General features: G+C 42.6%; 1 protein-coding gene across 1 annotated transcript in view; it reads right to left on the bottom strand.

Moving 5' to 3' along the window:
• Window positions 1–5,633: 5,633 nt before the first annotated feature.
• ACVR1C (activin A receptor type 1C) overlaps window positions 5,634–14,504 on the bottom strand; it is a 65,326-nt gene continuing 56,455 nt past the window's right edge. Inside the window, exons 7-9 of the mRNA XM_060257361.1 lie at window positions 12,322–12,446; window positions 6,889–7,019; window positions 5,634–5,894 (exon numbers count right to left, since the gene is read on the bottom strand). Coding sequence (XP_060113344.1) covers window positions 5,769–5,894; window positions 6,889–7,019; window positions 12,322–12,446 — 382 coding nt within the window. The 3' untranslated portion in view covers window positions 5,634–5,768. The remainder of the gene's footprint in view (window positions 5,895–6,888; window positions 7,020–12,321; window positions 12,447–14,504) is intronic.

Genomic DNA, 14,504 nt, shown 5'->3' on the forward strand with positions numbered 1-14,504 from the left:
ACCAAGCAAGCTTGGTCGTAGCTTGAGGAAGGGTTCCAGTAGTAGCAGCTGAAGGAAGGGCCTACTAAACGTGACAGCATATTTTGAGGTAGAGCAGCTGCCAGGGCACAGTGTGGGTGGTACACAGCACTAGCATTCTTGATGGCAATGGTAGCAGCACTTCCAACTGCATACACTGGCCAGTGCTGTTGAGGAAGGGGTGTGTACGTGGTGCAGGAAATTGAACATGAGCATTAGGAGTGCTTGCAAGCTGGAAAAGAACACACAAACAGATAGGTGCATGCAGGTGTGAAGGTGGAAAGAGAGGACACTGGGAATGTATGAAAAAGTTGCAGATCACCTACTTTACACCCCCATTTTGGCTCAGCATGAGTTTTAGAGAGATTTTTCTGAAAACAAAGTTACTTCAGAAGAAGAGGCAGGTTTGTGGAGTGCCCTGGAAGTGACATCATAGGAAAAGGTGGAGTTTTGATTTTGGTGGAGTTTTAGTTCAGTGTGCCCTGGAAGTGACATCACTTGGCCCTTGACCTGGAAGTGACACCACAGGAAATGACATAATTCCTGTCTCCTGGCTCCACCCCCAAAGTCTCCTGGCTCCACCCCTCAAATTTTAGTGGGCCACAAAGGAAAAGTGTAAAAATAACCGGGCCATGGGAAATAAAAGTTTGGGAAACCCTGCTTTAGAACAAAGCAGTAGACAAGTGCACCTTTAAGGCCAACTTATTCAGAATGCAAACTTTTGTATGCTGCATTGTTTTTATGAATTGAAATGTATTGGTTTTAATGTTTAAATGTGAAGTATTTAATTGTTTATATTTAAATTGTTAAATTGTTATTGTTGGAAGCCGCCCTGAGCCACTCGTGGGAAGGGCGGGATACAAATCCCGAATAAATAAATAAATAAATAAATGCTCTTAAGCAGACTTCAACTGTCTGATGAAGTCTACTTAAGAGCATATGAAAGCTTACATTCTGAATAAAACTTAGTTGGTCTTAAAGGTGAACTCGTCTACTGCTTTGTTCTTCTGCTTCAGACCAATACGGCTGCCTACTGGGATCTATTATTTGCTTTAGTTACCTCCCTTATTTCCTTCTCTCTCAAGATTAGCCTCAAGGATTTGATCAGGTGGGAGATAGTACATCCCCACTTTTATGCAACCCTTAGAGTCCAGCATCTCCACCCATAGCACTTTTGTTGGGGAGTTTATTACTCTTGATTTCTATCTTATTTGATTCTATGCTCTTCTTGTACAATCAAAAAGCTCCCCCAACTCATCCCTTCCTGTTCTGCCTTTAGAGCTTATACCCAGGGATGACTGTATCCCATAGCTCATCAGTACACAGCTTAGGAACATCTCGGCAAGACCAAAGGATGCGACACTTTTCACAACATTGAAAAGCTTTGGGTAACAACCCCCCTCCACAATTTCCTTGAACACTAGGGGAAGATACAATGAAGTTCTTTTCATCTTACGTGCAAATGTTTTATCAGCCGACCTTGAAAGACCCTGCAACAGAACAGAACACATTTCCTGAACATGATGTGGTTTTTATTATTTAAAAGAGGTTATGCTTCACAGAAACAAAATGGCAAAGAAGGCTTAATAGTAAACTTGCCACTTTACAAAAGTACACTTTGTGGGGGGAGGGGGAGTAGATATACAAAAATACAACATTCTGACACATTATTTACAACCAGAGGCAGTAGCAATATTAAGCAATTTATTAAAAAAATAAATATTTTACTTCTTACAGTATACATTAGGTTAAACCATGTACAGTATGATGACTGACTTCATCATTCTATTCATTACTATGTTTGAAGCTAGTTGTTCTGATTAAATATTCCTATTTCTATAAAATGCACAGCTTTTATGGAGACTTGCCAATTGGAATGCTACATAGTCCCCATCTGGAATGGAGCTCTGCCCCCAATATTTAGCATTTAATAACCTCTTCTTTCATCTGCCATAGACTATGCATTTAGGCTAATACATTCAGATCTTTGGATTCCATTTATTGCACTTTTTGTCAATATTTTGCAGAAATAATTTGTACCTTTCCATACTTCCTCCCCAGTAGAACCCACACATTGTGGAGCTTCTTAAAAGGGAGCTATAGGCTCCTGCTGAAAAGCTTCATACAAATAAGGACATTACTGCACAAGGCTTCTCCTTAATACGGCATTTCAAAACACACACACACAGTTTGCAGCAGGATCCAGCTAAAAATTTTTTGCAAGGCAATTCATTACACACAGTATAATTATATGCCACTGTACAGGTAAGAGTCATGGTGCTTCAAAAATTTAAAATATAAAAACAATGCCAGCTATTCATAAAGAATAAGGAATATAAGCTACAAGAACCCCTCACTCTTGGTATTTTATTTTTAAAGAGAGTATATCAGTCGCACCAAATAAGGGTTCATAGGACATCTCTTAGGATATAACTGCATGCGACCCTGGGAGTTTTATGAACACAGCCAAAGTACTTTTTATTTCTAAAGAGCAGCCATAGGGAGTTCTGTTTCTTGCTGTTCGGACTAAGGCCCACAATGCAAAAGGAGATCACAGAAACAGAATATGCTGCTGAAATGCAGCATGAAAAAACTTGGGCTAAACAAGGGGTTTATCACATCTTTCCATCCCGAGGACCTTTTGGAGGTTCAACTTTTATCCATCCTTCCTTTTGATACCATTCTGGAACACCCCACCAACCCAGACAGGCATGGCAATGTGCCGGTTCCTCCATTTAAGAACGAAACCTTACAGAAAACAGGCAATAGAGGAATTTTCCAATGGAAAGTAATTAGAGAAACAATAAGTTCCATGGCATCTTTCCAGGTGGGGAAAGTAAGGCAGGGGAATGGGTTAACCTTTCTTCTCCTGGAACAGATTTGGGCTACACGTGGCTGCTATTTAGAAGCAAAAAAACCTCTTCAGAGTTCTAGTCACAGCACCTCCTACGTTTACCCATCGCTTGAGAATTAAAAAGTGGAAAGGTGGTCATGGGATGTTGCTTATCTGATCTAGAAAATTCACGAGACAATTTAAGATCCAGTTCGATTCCACATACGGCTGCCAAATGTATGGCTTTCAGCCAGTCAGTTCATGCATGTACTTTTCACCATTTCACCCAAGCGATGACTTGCATACATGAAGGGGGTCACTGCAGTTTAATCACCACAGCTGGATCTTTCATATCATCAGAGAGTCAAGTCACACAGCAGCTTTTCATGAAGACAACTCACATATTTAGTGGACAGCCATTAAGTGCACTACCGTATCAGTCCTTAGGCCATGTACAATTACTTTTATTTTAGCATAATGCTCTGTCGCTGCATAATACCAAAGTCACAAGGCATCACAGATGCCGTGTGATGCGACACACTGAGTCAAGTCAGCAACACAAGTATATCAAAGGTTAGCCCCAAGCTAAAATGGAATGACCCATCATCAGAAAAAAAGTGACATCATAGGTAAACTGAGGCTGCATCCATACATTGCCGGATATTGTACTCTTGAGCTGAAGCAATCATTTGCAACAGGCCACACAGGACAATCCAACTGCAGAGGATTGCCACAGAGCTGATGAAGCAACAAACATGTTTTTAAAGTTCCAGTGGCACAACATGCATTAATTTATTAGCGTTTGGCATCTGCAAAACTGCATATGATTCATGATTTCCATATTTTTAAGGGTTTAGCTCAGATTCAGGATATTTTAAATAAACGAGCTTTATTTGAAGTTACTTTTTTAACTAAATGGAATGACTGGTTTATCCCTTCTTTAGAAATGTTGGTTTTCAAAAAGAAGATGCTTTCAGATTCCAAAGGAGATGTTTCTGTAATTCCCCCCACCACTGATAGATCCCCCACCACCATCATCAACAGAGACAAGAGATATTCTAAACAGAGCAGGTTTTACAAATTAGGAAAACCCTCTCCAAGTAGGAACATTTGGAGGATTCTGATTTATAAACTCAAAAGTTGTATCAGCTCAGTTTCTTTTTTTAAAAAAATACTGCCATGTTCCTCTTTTAGCTTGTTCTTTGTAACAAGTAATTTGCACTTGTTTGTACATTGACCTATTAGCAAAGTCTTGGCAATGGACCAAGAAAATTCTAAGAGGGGACCATTAATAGGTCCCTTCCTATGCTTGCTGCTATGCTACCATTAACCATTATCATTATCCTTTGAAATATCAATTTAAGATTGACAGAACCATCAGTGGCAACACAGGAGACTAGGTAAGAGGGGTTCCTAAATAAGCCTGGTCGAGGTGTTCTAACTGAATGGAATGTACTCTCACATTTAAATAAATCATACCAACTGTCAACCACACTACTTACCACTTTTCAAATTGTTTGCTGTAGGATCAGAAGGACCATTTTAGAATTTCATGCTGGGTGCCCTTCACATAAAGCCACATCTGTCTCCTGTGGTGTGGTCCTATAGAGCTGGGGGTTATGCAAATGATGGAAGCACACCACACCATGCTTCCTCACATAGATGGGATACTATAAGAGAAATCTGCACAGATCATTAAGATGAAACCCCAAGAGCATGGGATCACTTCACAGATAATCCAATCTAACATGGCTGCATGTGACGGACAGCTTAATGTAAGCCTGAAATGCATCTTCACATATTAGTTAAACTGGATCTGCTGTTTAATACTGGTCCTAAACTAAGATTTTGCAATATTCAGTGACTGGTAGTTTGAAAGAGAAGGCAGGTGGCCAATGATGTTACAAGTTTGCACATGAAGCTTAACATGTCTTTAAGATCAACAAATAATAAAGTAAGATGTTCATTTTCACAGTATGCAAGTTCAGTTGAATATCTTTCTTATTTGATTAATGAACCAAAGATTAATTATGTACACACTGGTGAAGCTAGTCTATAGAAAAATCTGCAATGCCTTAATTTGGTCTGTTTCTCTTTTTTTTTTACTATAACTGTATGCTTATTTCACTTTGCACACATTTTCTACAGCCATAAAACTCTAACATACCTTCGGACAGAACAGAACTAAAGCATATTCTGGTTTCAAGCAGAAGAGACACCTGCCCTCCATGGTAGCAGCCTATTGAGATTTATTGTTTCAGAGAGGGGCTCACAATCATTGTGGGTCCTACAGTAGTGCAGGTAGAACATGGAAAGCTCAACGTCCTGAGCGGGCATTAATAATTCCTGTGAAAACCTTTCAAGAGAGACTCCTAGTCTGGAGTCCGATAAGATCCTCTAAGAATGTTCCGTCTTGTTTGGTGCTGTAAGACAAGATGCAAATTTTTCGATAAGCCAGAAATCTTGGGATACATATGGAAGGGGCCAAACTGCAGGCTAGACAGAAACCACATTTTAGTGTACAAAGGATATATTTAATATTTGGTTGCTGCTAGAATACTAAGCTTATGATTGATAGTACTGAACTACCATCATTGCTTCTTCAGTTACTTACCATGCGTTTGGACCTTAGGCATGACTATGACAAGATGGAATTCACAGGGTGAGGAACCACAGAGGGGCACTTCTGTCACTTGCTTTTCATTTACAAGCCAAGGCAGGTGGTAACGTCATAACTTAAAATTAACCCTTGCTTTGAACATCCAGTGAAGTCCCCCCCCCCCCAGAACTCAGGTTTTGGTGTCTATATAATGTACTAAAAACTTTGCCAACAGTGAGGTAGAGCACAATCAAAACAATGCAAAAATAAAATACAAAACGATTCGTTTTCTTCTCCGTTCTTGAAGTATGTTCTGTCTTAAGCTTTGGAATGCTTTTGTACACACAGCTGAGAAATGGTCTTCTTAATGCGAAGTGCTGTCAGGCGAGCTGCCCCATTGGTGTACCAACATTCCCGCATTATTCGGCCCATTACTCTGAGTGCCTTCGGAAAAAGAAACCAAAGGGAGAGAAAAACATCCAGGTTTTCATAGAGCATCGCAAATTCCAAGAGGCAACTGAAGATTTTTTTTAAAGCAGTAAACACTGAAGCAAGCATTACCTGTCACTTTGGATAGTTTGTTACAAACGGACTAGCATTTTTTTAAAAAACGAATGCTTAAATCTTTATGTTTTTTATACACTGCTTTGTGCATTCTTCAAACAAAACATTTTATATACTAAACATATCAAGTCTCTCTTCTTCACCCAACTCATTCTAGAACTTAAAAATTAGATCAGATGCCTCTTTTATACTGATGCCATGAGAAGATTTCTTCCAGCAGTACATATGAACATATGAAACTGCCTTATACTGAATCAGACCTTTGGTCCATCAAAGTGAGTATTGTCTTCTCAGACTGGCAGCGGCTCTCCAGGGTCTCAGGCTGAGGTTTTTCACACCTATTTGCCTGGACCCTTTTTTGGAGATGCCAGGGATTGAACCTGGGACCTTCTGCTTCCCAAGCAGATGCTCTACCACTGAGCCACTGTCCCTCCCCTAGTAGAGACTCCACTGATGCAAGAGGCAGGAAGGGGGATTTTGTTCTCCTCCTAATTGTCGCTGCAGCCAGCTGTCCTATGCTGGTTTAATTCACATGAGTTCCCTACCACCTCCACCACCAATTTCCAGTCTGCAGTTATGGCTTGGAAGTGGTTCCTGTGAAAAGGGCAGGAAAGATGGGATGCTCTGACAGTCAAAAAATTAGATGTACATAAGCCTTTCTTTGTACTCCTTCTGAGACTTAGATCTCCCACTCTGAAAAGCCTCTGGAATTAAACACAACCTCATGCTGAGACTTGTTTACATCTGAGGCAAGTAGCCATTGAGGAAAATGCTACCTTTGCTGGCTAATCAGAGTACTTAAAGTGAAAATGCTGACTTTTAAGCTATACTAAGGTATATCTTAATAAAAAAGACAAATACAAGAAATTTTTACCTCACAGCTTTGCCATTGATTTGGGATATTTGGTCTAAGATTTTGTTCACATACTACTTTTCTCATATCTTCTATGGAGGGGTCAGAAGGGACGACATCATGGTAAGGCAACTGATATTCCTCAACAATTCCTAGAAGAGGGAATTGGTAAAAAGGGCAACGTTATCAGGAGACAAACACGTTTTAAAAAGATATGTCTGACCAATTATCAGCTTCTTGGCACCAGATTTTCCTGTTGCCAAATGTGACTGATTGACATGACACTATGTTGCAGTGATTTGTAACCAGAAGTATGTTTACAGTTTGGATACAACCTGCAATTGCCTCTGTCAGTTGTAAGGACAGCATGGACTAAACATTCTGTGAGAAATGGGTGTCCTAACAGAGAAGTAGGAAGGAAAAAGTGATGCCATTCCCCGCCCCCCCCCCCGTTTCCTTTTTTACTGACCTTCCCTTCTGTGCCTTGAGAAAAAACAGTAGAAAGTTTATTCTCCTTCTCTCCCCCTTACCCTCAGCACAACTCCACACAAAGTCTCCACTAGCTGATACAGGATTGGATCCTATGTGTCCCTTCTGCTAAATTGAAGGAAGACTTCCTCCAATGGAGAATGGCTTTTCTTCTGACGGAGAAAGGCTTCCTCCGATGAAGAAAAGATTTTCTTTGTTGAAGGACAACTTTCTCTGAGGAAAAACTGGTGGAAGGGAGTCATAGGATACAACCAGGGCCGGCGCGTGGGAGTAGGCCAAGTAGGCGGCCACCTCGGACACCACTTGGCCTAGGGGCACCATGAGGCACCCCCTCTCCCTATGGCCACCATCTTCTGCGGCTTTCGCCACCTCCCCACTGCCCCGCGCCTCCCTCCCCACACCCGAAAACACTTCCCCCCACTGTCTTCTGTGGCCGCAGCTGCCCCGCACCTCCCTCCCCGCACCTGAAAACACTTACCCCCGCCGCTGCCTCCCTGCTGCCCCATGCCTCCCTCCCCGCACCCAAAAAAACACTTGCTGCCGCCTTCCCCGTACCTCCCTCCCCACGCCCCCAAAACACTTGCTGCTGCCTTCTGTGGCTGCCACCGCTACCCCGCACCTCCCTCCCCACACCCAAAGACGCTTCCCAGGGCCATGACTCTCATCCCGGACCTCCCCTACTTCAAAGGGGGGGCGGGGAAATTGCTGTCTGCCTAGGGGCGCCCAAACCCCTAGCACCGGGCCTGGATACAACCAATAACATGCTGTTTTCTATGTACTCTTTTGTTTAAAGAACTGGCACCACACAAAGAGCTGACTAACTGGATTTGCTGTTTACATTATAATCTACTTCAGTTTCTTATAATAATACTTTTTATTTGTATCCCGCCCTCCCCGCAAGGGCAGGCTCAGGACGGCTCACAACATATGAATACAATACAATAAAATTATAAAATTATATATAGTACTTACATTTATAATTATAAAATCGACATAAATCCATTTACAAATTGTATTAAATTTAATTGTGGTGCTATAACTTAGATCTTTAATACATTCTGTGGCTAAAAACATATCCAGCAACACTTCCTTAGCTCAGCATTAGGTGAAGGCTATTTTGAAGAGGTAGGTCTTACAGGCCCTGCGGAATTGATCTAAGCATCGCACTATGCTTGGGTATATAAGGTCTGTCAAAGTGGTCTTATATAAAAAGGGGGAAATAGAACAGACATGCCTTCATGGGCTGCTCCTTGTACAATGCAAATTTGTCCTCTAGCCTTCTGTTCTTAAAAAAAACTCACACTCATTTGTTGTAGGGAATCAATCCCCACGGCAATTACTCAAGTGGAGTGACCTTTTACACAGAGAACTGGTAAAGTGGAAAAACAAATGCAGAGTACAGCTTGTGGTGCAACTTATTTTAGGATACTCAGTAAACTTGGGCATGACAGCAAAAGCCATGTGACGATGGCATCATGAGTAAAATCTTTAGTAAAAGTGTTTGGAAATTTTTACTCAGAAGGAATACTTAACAATTACCACTCTAAGAAAATTCTGGGTTTCAGTTGCCTGAATACTTGCGTCCTGTTTTATTAACCAACCTCCTCCACAGTTCCCTTTTTTCCCCTACACCATAAACTGCTTGAGATAATCAGCATCAATTTCCAAATTTAAAAATTATTGTTATAAATACATGTGTATACACACAAACACAAGATGGGACCAGTGAGATTTGTAGAGGGGAAATCCCATCCCTTTTGCATCCCCCACACTGGGCAGCCCAGTGGACAGCTCACGCTCTTGCGGAGCTGCCATTAATTGACTACCTGGCTCACACAGTGGGAGGGAGGTACCGGCTTGCTGCTTCTCCCCTCTGACCACTGCACTGCCACCTTTACCTGCCTCACTAATGCAGCAGCATCTCTCCCCTCTTCCTCTGAACTTACCTGCTTGGTATATGTGGTAGCAACTCCAGCTGTGCCCTCCTTCCACCTGCCTGATACAGGCTGTGGCAACTCCATCTCTCTCTTTCCCTCTCTCTCTCTCTCACCTGCGTGGCTTAGGTGGTAGCCGCAGCTCCTATTCGTCTGCCTACCCCACAGAAGGAGATGTTCCATTCCAATGTCTGTACAAGCAGACATTTACTTATATCGGTTATAATAAAATAGTAAGTAAATCAACTTCCTTCTTCTTCCTATACCCACTCTATATCCTATATCTAAAGCTGGTCTCATGTTGATTGATAAATCCAAAGGACAGGGCCAGGATCAGACAGTGGTTATTCTTCTGCAGATTTAAAATCACTGGAGAGCCAGTTTAGTTAAGTGCTTGGACTCTTATCTGGGAGAACCGGGTTTGATTCCCCACTCCTCCACTTGCACCTGCTAGCATGGCCTTGGGTCAGCCATAGCTCTGGCAGAGGTTGTCCTTGCTCTGGTAGAGGTTGTGAGAGCCCTCTCCAGCCCCACCCACCTCACAGGGAGTTTGCTGTGGGGGGGGGGAAGGTAAAGGAAATTGTGAGCCACTCTGAGACTCTTCGGAGTGGAGGGCGGGATATAAATCCAATATCTTCATCTACTTCACAGGGTGCCTGTTGTGGGGGAGGAAGGAAGGTAAAGGAGATTGTGAGCCACTCTGATACTCTTCGGAGTGGAGGGCGGGATATAAATCCAATATCTTCATCTACCTCACAGGGTGTCTGTTGTGGGGGGAAAGGTAAAGGAGATTGTGAGCCGCTCTGAGACTCTTCAGAGTGGAGGGCGGGATATAAATCCAATATCTTCATCTACCTCACAGGGTGTCTGTTGTGGGGGAGGATGGGAAAGGAGATTGTGAGCCGCTCTGAGACTCTTCGGAGTGGAGGGCGGGATATAAATCCAATATCTTCTTATCTTCTTCTACCCAGCCCAGGCTAGCCCAATCTTGTCAAATCTCAGAAGCAAAGGAGGGTCAGTATTTGGATGGGAGATCACCAAGGAATACCAGGGTCAAGATATGGAGGCAGGCAATGGCAAACCACCTCTGAACAACTCTTGCTTTGAAAACCCTACGAGGTCTCCATAAATCAGCTGCGACTTGATGGCAAAATCCCACCACCACCACCACCAATCTAAAGTGCTATACCTTAATGGCCAAAGAAACCTTCAAGCTTGAGTTCTATCTAAGAGAAACTCAGGGAAAGACCAATAAAATATAGGGAGGATGCTGGGGAACATCTTGCTAGTAATTGCTGAATAAGATCTGGGCTGAGTTTGTTCTTCCTTAGTCCTACAGGTACATAAGCTTGGGTGTAGGCAGAAGCACACAGCTTTTGGCATGAGTCAAAGGGTTCTTAGCCCTGGTTTATAGGCCTATGGTCCCAAACTGAGCCAATCCAGGAGATCCTGGACCAGTACAAATGTCAGTGTACTTTTTGATTGTTCTGTTTACTTGACTTGTCTTTCTGTTTCTTTAAGCCGTACATTTATTGTGGTATTTTATAAGCACAATAAGTGGAGAACGGAGGGTTAAAATGCCTAAATAAATGCACAGCCACTGCAACCCAATCAACAACTTTTGTTCTTCACCAACAATTAATTGGCAGGATCATCCAGATTTCCTTTTTCCTCTTTTTCAATCCTTAAAAAGAAAGTACTCCTCTTCTGAGCCCTATCAAACCCAAAACGTGCATAATGGTAGCCCTTTCACTGGTCCATGAGTTGAGAGCCACATATCACTGGCATAAAGGGCTGCCAATCCAAGCGCTCCAGAATGTCTTCATACCATCTGATATTTCAGCCTCCCAAAGGAATGAGAAAAGATATTACTCCTCAGTAGTGTGCGATTGTAGTCCAGTTAATTTACATTGATAGCACTTTCTCCTCCCATCAAGCAGCCACAGCTCTGCTCACAGAAAAGACAGAGGGCTGCCATTTCACTCCTCCTTTCCCTCATCTTACTGCAGCCCACCGACTGCATGGCTGTTACTTTGCACAGGTTCCACAACCGTGGGAATCAGCTGCTCCTAACTAAAGATCACATAATATGTTTGCCTATTTATTCTTATGCTATGAATAGGGGCACCAAAGAAGAGGTACAAGGACTCCTTGAAGAAATCCCTTGGCACCTGTTGCATCAACCATCACCAGTGGTCTGACCTAGCCTCAGATCGCAAAGCATGGAGGCACACCATCCACCAGGCTGTCTCTTCCTTTGAGAACGCCCGCATAGCTGGTCTTGAGGACAAAAGGAGATTGAGGAAGAATCGCACTGCTACAGCCCAAACCCCGAATCAGACTTTTCTCTGCAGCCACTGTGGCCGCACCTGCCTGTCCCGCATTGGTCTCGTCAGCCACCAGCGAGCCTGCAGCAGGGCTGGAACACCTTCCTTATGAAGAAAGGTTGAAACGCTTAGGGCTCTTTAGCTTGGAGAAACGTCGACTGCGGGGTGACATGATAGAGGTTTACAAGATAATGCATGGGATGGAGAAAGTAGAGAAAGAAGTACTTTTCTCCCTTTCTCACAATACGAGAACTCATGGGCATTCGATGAAACTGCTGAGCAGACAGGTTAAAACGGATAAAAGGAAGTACTTCTTCACCCAAAGGGTGATTAACATGTGGAATTCACTGCCACAGGAGGTGGTGGCGGCCACAAGCATGGCCACCTTCAAGAGGGGGTTAGATAAAAATATGGAGCAGAGGTCCATCAGTGGCTATTAGCCACAGTGTGTATGTGTGTGTATATATATATATATATTTGGCCGCTGTGTGACACAGAATGTTAGACTGGATGGGCCATTGGCCTGATCTAACATGGCTTCTCTTATGTTCTTATGTTCTTATGCAGCAGACGTGGACTACTGCACCTTTTTTAAATCTTCGTTCGCGAAGTCAAGCCGAGAGAGATGAATAAGTTTTAAAAACAATGAAGAAGTAGCATGGAGTGCATGCACTGCATTACCAAGGAACAAACATGAACCTTACCTCCAACTGAGCATCTTCGTGATATCTCCCAGTACACTAGGCCGAGAGCATAGATATCTGCACGCTTGAAGGACTCAAAAATATTGATGTTCATGGCATCATCAAGTATTTCTGGAGCCATGTATCTTTTAAAAGGTAGAGAAACACCAGGTTTATAAAAGAAATAATGCCTTTACCCATAGTTAACAGGGATATGTTTAAACATACGTAATGAGGAATAAAATTATGATGATTTAAAATGAACATGTATAAGTTAACAAACTAATGATTTTTCTTCCCAAAAGTCACGGATGTCAAGCTACAATAAGCTCAATTTCAATTTAAAGCAAAAACACTGGTACCGTTAGAACCTGTATTTGTTCCACCTACATTTTTTTCCATGTCCTGCCAGCTGGTGAGAAACACTGATATGCACATTACAGAGACCAAACAATGAGGTTTTTTTTTAATAAAGTTAATTCTAAAGCACAGCAGTTAACAGTCACTGGGCAAGCTTCTGTGCAACCTTCTAGTCCAGGTTTCCTCAGCCCTGACAAATCTCTGGACACTTTTACAACGCTGAGAACAAGCAGTACTTGGTGCAACAAAACAGATGTCATGGGGCTAGGTCTAATCACTGAGGAGCTCCACAACCTGTTCCAGGGTTCCAAGCCAAACACCCTTGTATGATGGAAGCAGCCATTTTCAAACGGCCCCTTCCTACAAGCATGCAAGAAATGCCTCCTGAGCTCTTCTGAAGCATCTTCTGAAGTTGCTGGCTACATGTGCAGGCAGGGAGGGCTGCAAGCAGGGCAAAAAACAGGGGGGAAGCTGGCCAGTGCCTACTTGGCCTAATTGTTAATCCAGCTCTGTTAGTCCTGCCTACCTTAGGGACCGTCTCTTCCCATACGTTCCCCAGAGAGTACTGCGTTCTGGCTCCCAAAATCTGCTCGTAATCCCCGGGCCAAAGGAGGCCCGGTTGAAGTCAACCAGAGACAGGGCCTTCTCAATAACAGCCCCTTGCTGGTGGAACCAGTTACCGGAGGAGGTCAGGGCCCTGCGGGATATTGGACAATTCCGCAGGGCCTGTAAGACAGTCCTCTTCAGGTTGGCCTATAACTGACCGGCACCAAAACCACCAAAACTACCAAAATACTGAAGGAAGTTGATAGATAGCGTAGTGCTGGATTGATGTACTGATTTTTAATGTTTTAATCTCTTAATTATATAAACTGTTATTGTATTTAAAATTTGAATTTTATTGTTAGAATCTCTGTGTTGTAAGCCTCTCTGAGCCCGCTTTGGTGGGGTAGGGCGGGATATAAATCAAATAAAATGAAATGAAAAATGAAAAAAGTCCAACACTTTAACTGCTATACTGTGCAGGCTTTCATGGGGAATAGCATGATTATAGAGAGAGTTAAATAAAAGAAAACTTACACTGTTTTGCTTTGTTTGGGGGGGGGGGGATGTCTCTGCACCTGGAAGTCATGGTAACCTCTGGTGACTGACTCCTACTGGCGGCCTAGAGGATATTCCAAGAGGTGGCTGAATAAAGCCTGCCCCTGTCCTCCTGACTACTGGTATTTCAAGGAGGTCTCCCATCCAAGCACTTGCCAGAGTCAATCCTGCTTAGCTGCTGAGATGTGACGAGATCAGGGATGGCTGGGCTATCTGGCATTGTTATTATTCATTTCATTTAATGATTATTACTGAAAATAATTTTGTCATATAGAGCAGAGGCCCTATATTAAGCTGGCCCCTTCAGCCTAAGCTGGCCTCCTCAGATCTCAGAAGCTAAGCAGGGCTGAGACAGAGGCAGACGATGGCAAACACCTCCAAACATTTCTTGCCTTGAAATCCTACAGGGTTGTCATAACTCAGCTGTGACTTGATTTTTTTTTTCGCTTTAAAACAATTTTATTTAGTAACATATGGTAACAAAAAATATCTATTTCTTGCATCATAAATAACTTCTTTTTATCTATCCCGTATGTTACTGTCTAACCACCCCTCCCCCCGTTACTTGACCCTCGCCGGTGTTATTTACTTAAAATACTAACATTTAAAGGTACCCTTAATTAATAAAAACAAAAATTACTATCCTTCTGCCTTCTAATAGTTAATCATCATCAAAAATTGTCCAATGTCCTTTTATTTTCCACTCTTTTTCTACATATCTTCTAAAAAATTTTCACTCCATC

This window comes from Heteronotia binoei, chromosome 16 (genome assembly GCF_032191835.1).
Source record: "Heteronotia binoei isolate CCM8104 ecotype False Entrance Well chromosome 16, APGP_CSIRO_Hbin_v1, whole genome shotgun sequence".
In the NCBI taxonomy this organism is placed as follows: Eukaryota; Metazoa; Chordata; class Lepidosauria; order Squamata; family Gekkonidae; genus Heteronotia; species Heteronotia binoei.